The 13,813-nt window shown below is 46.5% G+C and overlaps 1 protein-coding gene across 3 annotated transcripts in view; it reads left to right on the top strand.

Moving 5' to 3' along the window:
• The window catches only part of LOC142589936 (kinesin-like protein KIF19), a 170,212-nt gene extending 157,195 nt beyond the window's left edge, over positions 1-13,017 (top strand). The window contains exons 20-23 of one of the 3 annotated variants that reach the window (XM_075701654.1): positions 1,089-1,317; positions 3,582-3,829; positions 5,444-5,508; positions 9,243-13,017. In XM_075701654.1, the coding sequence (XP_075557769.1) occupies positions 1,089-1,317; positions 3,582-3,829; positions 5,444-5,508; positions 9,243-9,394 (694 nt within the window). In that variant the 3' untranslated portion in view covers positions 9,395-13,017. Of the gene's footprint in view, positions 1-1,088; positions 1,318-3,581; positions 3,830-5,443; positions 5,509-9,103 lie in introns of those variants that run through there. The other 2 variants (XM_075701655.1, XM_075701656.1) reach the window with 2 other exon arrangements.
• The last annotated feature ends 796 nt before the right edge of the window (positions 13,018-13,813 follow it).

The following is a 13,813-nucleotide window of genomic DNA, read 5'->3' as shown; positions in this document are numbered from 1 at the left end:
GCGTATGTTATTAAAGGGAGATGTTGCCCTCTCGACGTCGCTAATTGAAGGTTGTTTGAAATTTGCCTGATCTTTCGAATTCTCATTTCTTGACAGTGCAGCCCATTAAGTTACGCTGGTGTATTGCGGCGGTGAAGATTAAGAAATTGCCGAAAGGGCAATGGCCGAAATTCTTCGGCATGACCACCGGATCGAGCTAAAATGCTCCAATGCTGGAGCGCCTGTGGGTCTTTCTGGACAAAAACCAATTGTACGCGCGCTGAACTTAATTCTTCTCGGCGGAAGGAAATTCCATTGTGTCTTCTGCCGCTGTTATGGCTGGGGCGTTGAACAAAAAGTCGGCGACATGCGATCTACAAAAAAAAAAGCTCGTGTTTGACCTGATGCGACACCCAGAGCGTGCTAACAAGCCCTCTTTCGGCTGTGAAGCTCGGTTATATGATCGTCTTACAACATCCTCGACATACCGCACCGGTAAGCACTCAGGCGTCTTCATTCCAGGCGACCTCATCCACGGTTCCAACCCCGCACCAGGGCGCCCTAAAGCCCCTTAAACTTCGTAAAGTAGCGGCATGCTTTGAAGAATGCCGCCTCCTTCTCGCGTGCTCTGGCCGAAACAGACACCGCGTCGCTATAGGCCTAATAGCGTCACGTGGGACCTCGCGCCGCGCTTCAGCGCAATTTTCGCTCGAGAAGCGTCTACGGAGTGGCGAGGAGCGCATGTTGGCGCCGTCGCTACGCTTGAGCGGTGTAGGCGGCGCCACGGTCGAGGAGGGAGCGTGAAAGAGAGGAGAAACGAGGAGGAGTGAATGCGGAGGTGGAGAGTGTCGCTACTTTACGAAGTTTGCGAGTTTTAGGGCGCCCCGGGGCAAACCGTTGCGGTTTGTCGAGGATCCTGCTTGCGAGTTTTGTATGCTTGTTATATGTCCGGTTGTCCACTCGCATAAACTATCAGGCCTGACATTTCTTAAACTGGAATACGTAAATGTTCTAACGGTGCTCTGTCTACGAAACTATATTTTTACTGTCCTCGGCCTGTGTCCGTTGCATTGCTGACGGCGTCCCCGCTGTGCCGGCCCCTCTTTCAGTCAGAGCGACAACGTGGCGGTCAGGAGACACGATGCTCTCCGCGCTCACCGAGACGCCGGAGGAGGAGGAGGAGGAGGAGGGGCAGTCTCAGGAGCGAGGAGAGTACGGACAACCCGCCACGGCCAGCACCACGGCGCCAACGGGAGCAGCGGCGGGAGCAGCGACAGTGTCTCCGAACCGCCGCACACACCCGGAAGTAGTCTGCTGTCACACCTGCCTCCCGTGGAGGTGAGAACAGTGCTATATATATATATTGCCGTGGTAACTGAAAGGCGGGCGTGCCAACGTGGACAATGATTAGTAGAAGGAATAAAAAGATTGAAGCGCGATTTAACGTTTGGTCGAAATCGATGACAGGTAATGTCTTCCTGGACGCTTGTCATCGGTCGTCATGATCATCCTCATAGTCATTATCATCACCATTATTAACATCCTCATAGCCGTCATCATTCGCTGAAACGCTCGCCTCACCGCACCGGGTAGCATTGATCCGGAGGAGTGCTTGTACTGGGCAGGGTGTCAAACTTTTGCTGCTCCAAGGCCATGCATGCTAGAAAAAGATGCATCAAATCGTATTTTATATAACGGGCAACAACGGCTTTCGCACGAAGTCATACTTTGATGTGGTGCGCCACATTGCTTTTTGTTCTCCTTTTGCGCTTCCTAATATCTACATTTAGTTTTGTTTTCCTTTTGTCACTGTTGTAACCGCTTGCCCAATTATCTAGGTACGTCGAACAATTGGTCCAGTTACTAGCCAGCCAGCCTATCGGACCAAACAAGTTCTGCGAAGTTTTCTGTAATGTGAAGATCAAAGTGACAATAAAAAACAGAACGCAGTGGACACCGTGAACGTACGTGCTTACGTGTCGATGCAATTAGACGGAGGGATGCAGATATATTATACGCGTCGTGATGCAGTTTTCAGACTGTCAACGAAGTACTGCATGTCAATAAGCGCTATAGCTCGCGTCTATATAGATACAGCAACAGCTTAAAAAGTGGGCAATCTTAGACCATGAGGAAACTACGCGAGGACTCGACGAGAACCGGTTCCCGATGTAACAATTTTAACACGGAGAACAGATACTAACGGCATCGAGTGATCCTACACCAACCAAAATGTAATCTCAACTAGACTAGTCTATTGAGTTGTGTCCGCGACATTGGACGTGCCTCAAGGAAATTCGAAACAGTAACCGACATGCATTAATTGATGTGAAATAATAAACCAACTTGGTCATGGTGCTCAAGTCGTGCAACAGAGCTTTCAAACGAGGCAAAAAGTTTGATCACTTACCCAAATGCAGCTGCGCCTTCAACGCAGAAAGACACAGAGCAGGCGATGCGCGCACAGTACAAATCCGTTGAACACGTTAAAAATGCGCGGTATTCAAGCGGATTCAATGCACGGGAGCACGGAAGTGCCAGCGTTGAAAGCGGCCAAGCCACAGTAGCGCACCTATTGTTGCGCGACTCCATATTATGTTAGCTTGTGAAACTTCATTTGAATATTTTTAGTGAAACTCCTACAATCTAAATAATAAATTTACACATTTCTATTGAAAGTTTTTGTTGTATTGTGATCAAGGACACACGAAACTTTGGCATGGCTTTAGTTTCGGATGACGCGGTAAATTTAAATTGACAGATATTGATAAGCGCTGTCACCGACAGCGGTCTTTGCGAAATCGTCTCGTGCACAAGTTTTGTAGTACACTGGTTGATTATTGTATTTTGCGGAGCGTTTCTATATGACTATAACATACCGATGTAATCATTCCACTGATGGTGTTGAACGAATCGTTGTAACCCGGAGGTAAAAAAAATGCGCGTAAATTTTGCTCGTAAGATTTGGAGGTCGACTTTAAAAGCGTACTTGAGCCTTTACGTCTCCATCAGATCTTACAGCAGAAGTCTTAAAGACATGTACTATAAGCTGTACAGAAGACGTCTAATTTGGAGCTTAAGTTAGCACTAGCCAGGCCAAGCTGGGTCAAGCCGAGTCTAGAACGCTTGTAGCCGACTTTTGCTTCCTAGGCCGCCATATCTGCGTGAGAAAAGGTGCCTACTGTTAGGAGCGCACCGAAGCAATAGAGATAGCTGGGGCTTCCCGGAGGCCTTCTTCGTGGTAGGTACTCCATGCGCTCTGAAGTCGTCTGCTGTCACGCTTGCCTCTCATGGAGGTATAACGAAGATCAGATAAAGCGCTGTGATATCCATATGTGTGTGTACGAGTGGCGCCGCCTAATAACAACGCATACTCGTTCAGAGGGCACTTTACGTATCTTTAGACAACAGAAGCATCAAAATGGAACCCTGTAACTTTCTTGATCTCTTTAAGCCAGCACAAGCTGGCCAGTTGGTCTTTACAACGGCTAACCTCCTTGTGACTTTCTCTTTTCTGTCTACCTAATATAGCGCTACGTGAGGGAGTACGTGTGGAGCACTGCCGCAACCAATTTGTTCGCATTCGCACCTTCTCGCTCCAGTTGACCAACTATGTCAGCCACCGAGAAGACATCGAGGAGAGTACGAGGCGCATTTCCAGTCTGGCCAACCAGAGGAGGTTCTTACGCACCGCCGAGCGCTCGCGTAGCCAGTTGGTCGAAACTACGTCGCCGGGAACGCCGCAGGTGCGCCGCTACGTGGGTTCCAACGCAAGCTCCGTGGCGTCGTCTGCCCTTGCCAACGGCACGTCGTCTGCTCTGGATCGGAGGCTGCTACATCCGGCCTACCGGTGCGCCACTATACGAATGTTTTTTACTGTACATCCATGGTGTCGCATCACGTTGAAGGAACTCGAGCACCTCGGCATTGTTAGACATCTTGGAAACGAGACGAGCACAACGAACACCACTGCTGCAGCAATCGTAAATCTGTCCACGAAGGTTTGAAGATATAGAAGCAGTGAAAGAAACGATTTCCTTCTGGCCTGAGCAGATTAATCACGAATGCCTCCTGGCCTGACTGAAGTTTGTCCCTCTTAGTGTGGATACTATCAAAAAAAAGCTTCCAATGTTACAAATAGCTTCTGGTCAGCACAGTGATTCATTTTATTGGGAAAACTGAGATTTGAAATCTTGATAGTTCCACAGATGACTGTAGCTGAGATTTGAAATCTTGATAGTTCCACAGATGACTGTAGCTCGTGGTGTAAACAAGATCAAGTTGCAGGGGTTTGGCTGCTAAGCCGTTGTAGTGTTGATTTCCGCTTAACGCTTTGTTTTGTAAATGTAAACCTGCGTGCAGGTAGGTATTCCTTGTAACATTATATAATCATGCCTCATGAATTTTCATGAATTTGTTTAGCGGCTAGTGTCGCTCAACGAGACTGCATGTCTGCGGTGGTCCAGCCTATTCAGCTAAACTTTGTGAAACTCACCATAGCTCACCTCCCCCTTTTTTTTTATTCTGACAGTCTCTATTGGTGACATAAAAAGCGGGTCATCGCCCAGAGCGTGCCACTCTTTCGGATGCTGGTCACATGTTCAGAGGCTGATTGTGAGATGCCGGTTTTGCCGCTCCTCATAGTTTGCCGGCTAAAGCGTCAGAGTGATAATAGCGCACGTCGGAAGTTGTCCATGCTCTGAAAACGGCTGCAACAATTACAGGGGAAGGAAAGCAATGTTCCCTCAATAAAATTTTTTTACATGAATCTCTCGAAAGAATCTTGGCACTGGTGCCTACGGAAGCTGCAGGTGTGACAGTTTAGCCAGCACGCGAACGATGAGTAGTACATGGATTTGCTTAAGCCTAGTCTTCCTGGTTTCAAACGGGTTCGCGACTACTTAGGATTGGTAATTTTCGACAGAATATATTGCTTTGTAAGTGCGACAATAACCAATGATTTGCACAAGCGTAGAAACGCATTGCCTCCGTTCACTTAAACAGCTGTCATTCTTTGGATGTTTAGAAATATCGAAACGTAACAAATACCGATAAAGAAACGAGTGAAACCAAAATCATAAAGATTAAATAAATCTAAATACTAGCCATCATTCTCGTGACCGGTTGAATTGCAGTGCTAGAGTTCTTTCTTGTAAATTTTGTTGGAAACTACAGGAGAATAAGGGCTGCGTGCGTGGCTCCAGCACCGTGATTCGCAGGCTAAAGCGCGTCTAGACGCGTCTAGGCGCGCTTAGGCGCGTATGACCAGGCACGGTAACGCTGCAAGAAAACTAAGCTGTGGCATGTTTTACTGCAAGAGCACGCAAACAGCAGTGACGCTGTGCTCCATAGAGCAATTTGAAAAAATAAACAAGAAGAAAATCTGAGATGTTGACAAGTAGTGGGAAATGTTCGTGGTGATGTATACGCTGTGCTAAGCTAAAGCTTTCGTCTCCCCTTTCAGAAGGGACTCCCTTGAGTCTTTGCCGCAGCTACATGACAGCTACCGCAGGACCCCGAGGAAGAAAGGTAACTTGTATTTCGTTATCACGCACTGTGCATGTACCTGGCGAAAATTAAAGGAGGTGTGTTGGGGGAGAGGGGGTGTGGTGGGTGGTGCGGATATGCGGATATAAGTGGCCATTAAGAGAAATCTTTAGCTTGGGGCCAACTCCAAATTTGCTATTCAAATAAGAAAAACATATTTGAGAGGTAAACACGTGTTCTTCTTTTTAATCACCTTCTCGACACATTTGAACTAAAGTTGTTTCCTTTAAGCTAGAAAGGTAAAGTTGTAGTGACTGTTGAAGCATTTTGTTTTATTTACGACCCTGACTCTTCAACATCATTGATGCCGGTTAGTTTCAAGAAAGAAATTGCTGCGTCTAGTTATAAACACGTAATGGAACATTGAAACCAGACACACAATATGTGACCTGCGCCTCTAATACACAAATATAATGTACTAGGACAAATATAATGTACTAGTGCATACTTTATCTTAAATAGCCGCTTTGTTTACGTGAGTCTTTCAAAGTTCTTGCTCACAAATTGCTGGAATGTGATGCATCTTAAATCAACTTTGTCCGCTATGGACGCCCTGATCGGTGAAAACAATAAAACAAAATAAGTAAACATTGCAGAGTTATTATTGAGTTGCGAACAAGGAGCTTCAGTGATTTTTTTAACTTTGTGATTTTCGCGATGCTTTTCTAAGACTTTCGATCAGTGTCACTAAATTACGTATTTTCTCTAGAACATGTACCAAATTTCATTAAAGTAAATAAAGTTGTCCAACAGAGAGGCATCGCAGGTCTAGGCAGGGAGCAGTGGTCGTGCAGTATCAAGGGACTACGCAACAGTATACTACGGGTCAGAGCGGCACACTGATGCTACAGCACTGAGGACAAATAGCTCCACAACAGGACTACACTGAGGGCATTCAGGAGCTGGCATTCTGAAGTTTGGTCTCTCCACTTGTTCTCTCCTTTCTTCTTTTTAATGAGCATCAACAAGACATTGTTTTCCTTTAGAGCCGGCTACTTCTTAATACGCAATATCGAGCCTCAGCTGAAACTCTATATATATACCTTGACTCCAATGTGTAGGGCACAGTGCCACCTCCCGACTAAAAAAATAAGACACTGTGCTTCAGTCATAGTTCCTGATGATTCTTACGACGAAAAGAAGTTGCTTGAAAAGCGCACTTTCACTGCAGTGCATTCGAATCGCGGGCGCCGAGTAAAGAATATTTATCGTCCGGAAATTGCCATGAGGTGTTACTGAAGCACAGCGGGTGCCTCACTCGACTCACGGAATCGCTCATTGCTCACGGAAGCCTATGGCTTTCGTGAGCAATAGAGCAACGGAGAAAAAAAAGCCAGCTACGTAAGTATCTCCAACAGCAAAGAGTAAAGTTAAAAGGGATAACTTTTACAACGAAGGCTGTTAATGCGACAAGATGCGCTACAAAACGTTATGCACCAGTTTTTCAGTCTTTGCTGTAAGGTCTTTATTGTGTGCGAATTCAAGTAGTAGGAGGTGGTGGCTACCAGCCCTCGGCGGAAGAGGTCGCTGCACTTTGATGACACCCTACAGCCATCTATGGGTGATGAGCTTGTAAGCCAGGTGCTTTCGTGGCCTATTCGAATGCGCTAAAGGGAGCTTTCGTTTCTCAATCAATTCAAGAAACATAAGGAAACGTGATTGAAGAACAGTGTCCAGATGCGTCGTTTCTCTGCACAGTGGAGTCGAATCAGTTGTACGTCTTTAACATGTTGGCTACCCGCGTGCTGTTTTCATCGCGAAGCTGTTCTATCCGCGATGTTCTGGCCTGCACTGTACGTGACACACTGCCTTGTCGTGGCCACCTGATCACCTCTCCCCCTCTCTCTCTAATATTGATGATGATGACTGATTGGCGTTTGATGCACGAGGGCTTCGGTTGCTTGCTCAACGTATTGTGCGTTTCGACGAGAGTTGTACATGGACCTGTGTTTTTTAAAATAAAAATGTTGGAAGTTTGTGCATATACTGCTGCTTTGTTATTGCTTAAATTTTGCAACATGATTGCATTTTCCTGGTCTCTGTCATGCAACAAAACATTTGGCATTTGATGTTTTTTTATGGTTTGTCCAAAACCCTTGCTGCCGACAAGAGGCGAAACCAGTTCAGCTCTCTGCAGCCGCACCAGTCTTTGATGACGTGGTGGGCGTAGAGCGCCAAATTTTGTTTTATGTACACACCAGGCAGGCAAAATGGTTATTGAGTAATGCGGATTGGAAACTGTGATCAGGCTGCTAATTTTGACCGATATCGAAGCATCAGTAAGTGCCAAGTGCCTTGCAAGAACAGAAACGTAGGTCTCTGTACATCGCTATAGCACGTCTATCGCACGAGCACACCGTGTTAGAAGGATCCGAAGTATTTCAGGGGCACTGGAGCACTTGACGAGCACGAAACATTTTTGACATCTCTCCAACCCTCGGTGGCTATCAGCAATGGCTCCTCTATACCACACCTTCTGAGCATGCTCTGCGGACTCTCTTATTTTTCTCTGAGCTTAATATACGCCGAACTATCCTCTACAGTTCCCGTCAGCATAATTTTACACCGGGGGGACAGAAATGAAACAAGTACGGAAAGTCGTCCCTGTGTGTAACGTTACGCTGGCCGAACATGTCGGTAGCCACCAACAAAGCCCATCAAAATGCCGCATTAACCATCCTTTGTTCTTAAGTAAACATAATCAAGGAGCAGAAAGAGTGTTTCTAGATAAAACGTCAGTAGTGTTAGCCTGATAATGTTCCCTCCTGGACCCAGCAGTGAACACTACAGGCCATGGAGCTCAACTGATAGCATATGGGTGGGGCTTCAGTGATACCATCTTGAGTTCATGAACGTTTGCGCACGTTGCAGGGCCCAGTGGTTCGAATCCGTTCACCGGACTATTTACGGACATGTTTATTCGTTTTCTGCTCAGACATTAATAACGCAACACTACCCTTGTTTCGGAAACCGCGGGGGCCATACATTACGGTTATGGCGCAGGTAAACGCTATTTGGAGGTTTCTTCAAAGACGAGGCAAAACGAAACGATGTCATGCATGTTTCCTTGCTTTCTTGCCTGCTTGTTTCTGTTGTCTTGTTGGCTTCTTTTCACCTTAATTGTAGTACACTGCTTTCTTTGCTCTTGTAGAGTGTTTTACAACTCTTTTCTTTTTACCAACCACGTTAAATTCCACATTTCCGTTGACAGGACGCACATGTTCTTCAAGAAACGTAATTTTTCAGATATGGTGCTTGTTATATATATACACTTATTGTTTGCCCGTTTCTTTGTTTCTAGCGAATAAAGCGAAAAACAACAAAACGTCCTGCTTGTGTTTTAATCAGCGCTCCTGGCGTTAGTAGCGCACGAGTATCATAAGGAGCACGACTAGAAGATCTCTTAACGACATCTCGTATGGAGTGTCCTGCCAGCTAAACTATAGCCACAGGTCGAGCTCCTTCCTGCAGCTAACCACAGAGGGAAAGAGAGAGGTGTAAAAATGTTCCAGCGCCGGGTGCTGACCAGTGTGCTGTGTGTGTCTCTCTCTCTCTCTTCTTTTCGGTGTGCTTCCAGAGCAAGAGTCGTGTAGCATTCAGTAGACGCGGGCAGTGGTCTCTCTCTCTCCCTGCCCTTCGACGACCCGCTGGCGACGCAAAGCTCGTCACCGCTGGCTGGAAGCCTCTGTGTCTGCGTCTGTTTCCACCCCCTGTAGATGCGACGCTTCGCTCCCGCGTGCTGCGAACTGTCGGCAGCGGTGCCTGCCGGCGGCCTCTGCCGGCCAGGACTGCGACGGCCACCGTCAGGCAAGGCACCCGCGGACGCATCACGCTGCAAGACGTGCTCCGGTTCTACGTGGAACGCTGAACCGTGCGTAGGTGTGTGCGCGTGGGTGCCCCGCCGACGTCGGAATTCGGCGGATCTTGCTCCTGGCTACGCCCGTGGCTGCCACCGCGAGCAGATTTAGGAACAGTGACCGCTAAAGACTGTGTGCTCCGATCGGCGTAGAGCCATAAGGCTGCTGCGCCCCGTAGAAATGTTCTGAGCGTTCCCGTGCGAGGTCTTCAGTATGGCGCGTGTTTGCAGGAACAGGTGTGTACAGCCTGCGTGGTTAACCCTACACAATCCACGCGTACAAGGCGCACTGGTGTAATGCTACACGTTGTGGATTAACCCCCTGTGGAATGTTCGCAAGCTACTCGGCGGTGATAAGTCGGGTAGTCGAGTTTCCAGGCATTCGACGCATGTACTGCGTTCGACGTGTGGCTTATGTCAGTTATGCTCTGTCGGTGCTGCTGACGTGTGACGGTTGCAATGTTTTTCTCAAACAACACAAGAGCCAAAGTTCTGGATCAAGGTTCAAGCAAAATAGGCCCGAAGACTTGAGAAACGCGTTCTTACAGTATAAATTCCGTCCAGTTTGTATAACACAGTGCAGGTGCCACGTGGCATCAGTGTGACACGGTGTACAGTCGTCTCCGCCCGAATTCGCACGGCGCCTGAGTGGTTTAAAGTGCTTCGCGAAGGTTTTCCTAGTCATTATATTCGACGTAGCGAAACACTGCAACATGCTTTCGCAGTACTTTTTTGTGACGCATTGTGCTGTAACGTAGCGTTGAAGCACAAAGTGTACACGAACGTAACCGGTCGGAACAGTTCTCTGTGTAGCCGTTCTGAATTACGGATGTAATTATAAATGTATATTCTGCTAACGACAGTTGTTCATTGTTTGTCCTTAAGTGTTGCATTGTGCTCATGAACGACGATAACGCATGCCTTCATGAGGTCATGAGCATTGAATTGTTAGTAGAAAACCACTGCTCGAGTTCGGCCTACGCTTGGCAATTCCCCGGATGTATCTGTATAAACATGTCGCCTGTCAGGGACGGTTCTAGTTCGCATGGCCCTTGACCTATGCTTCTTCTTATAGCGCTACAGCCACTCTTATCGCGAGTGAAGGTATGGTAAGTCGGTAAGACGCAAGAATGGAAAACGGATGACAGCGTCTTTCTGAACTTCCCGTATACCAACTTGCCGCGATGTCATGGATTTCTAGCAGCATCTGCTCCGGTCCAGGTAATAGCGTACCAGTGGGAAAAAAGAAACACTTCTTCGCAATCTGAACAAACAAAACAGTCAGTCTAATGAGGTTCGATCGCGAACCTTTCTGCACCAAAACTGGCCCGTATACAAGAAAAATTGCTTAGCTAATTGATGTCACGCGGACACATCCGCAGGTTTCACCGCGAGATTCAAGAACGGAGCGTCTTCGTTTTGTGCAGTAATGTTCCTAAACAGAATTGTGAAGGCACAGTCCTTTTATGCAAATTGATCTCATGCTTCTCTTTAATGTCTCTCTGTAATCTATTGGGAACTGTTGGCAACCTCGCGAGCATATTCCCTCCCTGCGAACCGTCAACAAAAACACTACGCTTTAAACAGGGCAGGTTTTTGTATGCTTCAGGACGTTCCAATGTCAATTTCCGGCTTAGTGATGTAATTAGCTGCTTTCTGTAAACACACACTGAATCCGTATCTACAGTCATTGAACCATGGTGCAACTACAAAAAGAAATAAAGAAGAAAAGAACAGAGCTCGTTTTGGTCGCTCCAGTTATCATCGTGTTCGGGCGTCCTGTTTCATATCACCACGTAGATACAACTTTCCATCCCCCCCCTTAATATTCGCGTGTGGATATCACCCAATTCGTTCTGAGACAACGGTTATATGTTCGTTCTTGAATGGACATCCCATCCGCCTCCGGGTCGAAGATTAACTGCCAAAAAGAGTAAAGCAGCACGAACCATGACAGTTCATAGCTATCATCACAAACTGTGCAGTCGCTAACTAGATAATTGCATGGTCAGTTTTTTAACATCCATATTTTTCAATGTCAAGCAGAACGCAATAAGAAAAGGACGGACAATGACGCTAGCTGTACTTGCATCTGGAGCAACTTGGCTGAGCATTGCATGAGCTAGCTGTGGCTGCTAGCCATTGTTTAGCAAAGCAGGCATCTTGTTGCAGCACAGTAGTAAGGGTATGCGAAGATTTTCAGAAATGTATGTTATCTTCAGGAACTCGGATGGCTCTGTCAGCTGTTCGTAACTTGCAAGGTCCGCCAAACAGATAGACTATCCGGGGAGCACGTGATCAGCTTCCCTGTCTGCTCCTTCATTCCTTGACTGGGTTTCTTCCGCGTTCGTGACTTGATTGACGGTTCTTTAGAGTTACTTATCTGTTTGGTTTTAATAAAGCCTTTCAGTTCTGAGCAGCGACGTTCTTCGTTCTCTTCTTATTGTGCCCTGCTTGGCGTCTAAGACAGCACCATGAGTCGGCACCGAAAAAAGGAAAATTTCAGTTCTTGAAATCGCCTGTTCTGAACATACAAGTGAACGAAATAAACATGTATCTCAACATCAGCCTTCCTATGTATACCGCCGTGAACGGATGTGATTGCATTGAAAGTATTCCTACCGAAATCGGTTTCGTTGTACAGTGCGGCTTGGCCGCTGAGTCCGCATATCATTGATGCCTTGTGTTGCGATGCTGTGCTGGTATGTGTTACGTTGTAAAACAGCACTGTTGTTGTTTCGGTGCGAAGGCGGCTAATTCCCGACTTGGTGCATCAAGTTACGGGACCAAACGTAGCCTTTCTATTGGAAGAAGAAAAAAAAAGAAACACTTCCTGTTTTCGTTGGGCCTCGTCACCATAGAGTTTCATACGGAGATCACTAGAGGGAAATATGGCACTGAAATCTCTGAGCCCCAGTTAAAATCAGAGTTAGCGCGGACTTTGGTACGATACGACGCGGCTTCATTGCCACGGCTCATTGCAGCTTCTTCGGCTATTATGCATACGGTCATCACAACGTTTGCCTCGTAGTAGTAAATGACTGTTACGCTCACAGCCAATATATTATATTAAGTATTTGCCATCCGTTAAGTAAACAGTGACACTTTCGAGCTTCGGTGGCGCCCAATCTCTATATTGATGCTGGGTAGCACTGATCATGCGGAAGATCTCTCACTTGTTAAGGAAATAGATAGGTTGATATTTATTTATTTATTTATTTATTTATTTATTTACTGAAGCCCTGAGCAGCCTATCACATCAGTGGCATTGACACACCATAGAACAAACTTCAACTTTATGATAAAATTCACGACGTCAGATCATCTACAGTAATTATCGCAAGGGCGAATCACAAAAATCAAGCACTTGTAGAAATTGGGGGGTGAATAAGTGTAATCGCAAACAGACAACAAAATTCCTGATGAAAAAAATTAGTTTCGAACAGTTTTTAATCTGAAGAGTTCGGAGTCGGTAGGACGAAGTTCGGAGCAAAATCCAAGCAAAGCCCGCCGCTCCCATACCAGTCTTTAAACAGCCATAATTTCCCGCTAGTGTTGATGGCGTGAAACTCTATGCTCGCGACCAGTGTCTGTACTGTAGTATTTGTCAGCGGGCAATAAACAGGTTGGCGTTACGCTCGTGCGGTTACTGTTAAGCGGTGTCTCTGCTGCGGCCAGAAGCACAAGACGTTCAAGCTACCACGGGTAAGTTGGTGTAGGGAAAATGTACGGTGCTCGAGACAATTGTCTACAACTAGCAGGCCGCCTTTTCCGGACAGCGCTGGCGACGTGTTTGGCACCACGTGTTATCGCTAATGGTTATAGTAACCATGCGTTGCTATGCACTTGAGAGAGGCCTTTTCTGCTTTCGCCATGTTCGTGGCCTTGTGCTCTGGCAGCTGATTTGACCGCCAGGACCGTGTTCTAGACGCGAGATTCAAGTACGGAGCGTCTTCGTTTGGTGCAGTTATGTTTCTAAATAGAGTTGTAAAGGCACAGTCTCTGCACAGTATGGATGTGTTAATCTGTATACGCGATGTGTTATTCTAATGTTAACAAAACTTTTTGGTCGCCAGTGAGGCGTAGGGCATCATTATTCCTTGTTTTCTTTGCACATTCTTTTCTTACGGAATGGCCTGTGAAACTACAATTCACCCTCCTCACGTTATTTGAATATGCGGCCGTTACTTCCATGACCAATGCTAATGTACAAGTAGCGAATTAATCCATTGTATAATTACTTTGGTAATTCTGAAATTTCTGTTGCGCATGGAAATTGTTATATTTAACAGCAGTGAGGTCATTCATCATCTCCTTCTTCGTTGGTCCATTTTCATTCTAGGGCACAGCGGCCGCGTTTCGACGAACGAAATGAAAAAACGCTCGAGTCTTTTTAGGTGCACGTTGCAGATTACCACGCGGCCAAAATCA

This window comes from Dermacentor variabilis, chromosome 8 (genome assembly GCF_050947875.1).
Source record: "Dermacentor variabilis isolate Ectoservices chromosome 8, ASM5094787v1, whole genome shotgun sequence".
NCBI lineage: Eukaryota > Metazoa > Arthropoda > Arachnida > Ixodida > Ixodidae > Dermacentor > Dermacentor variabilis.
The sequence above is the reverse complement of the archived record's forward strand: the minus strand, read 5'-3'. Positions and strand labels throughout refer to the sequence as shown.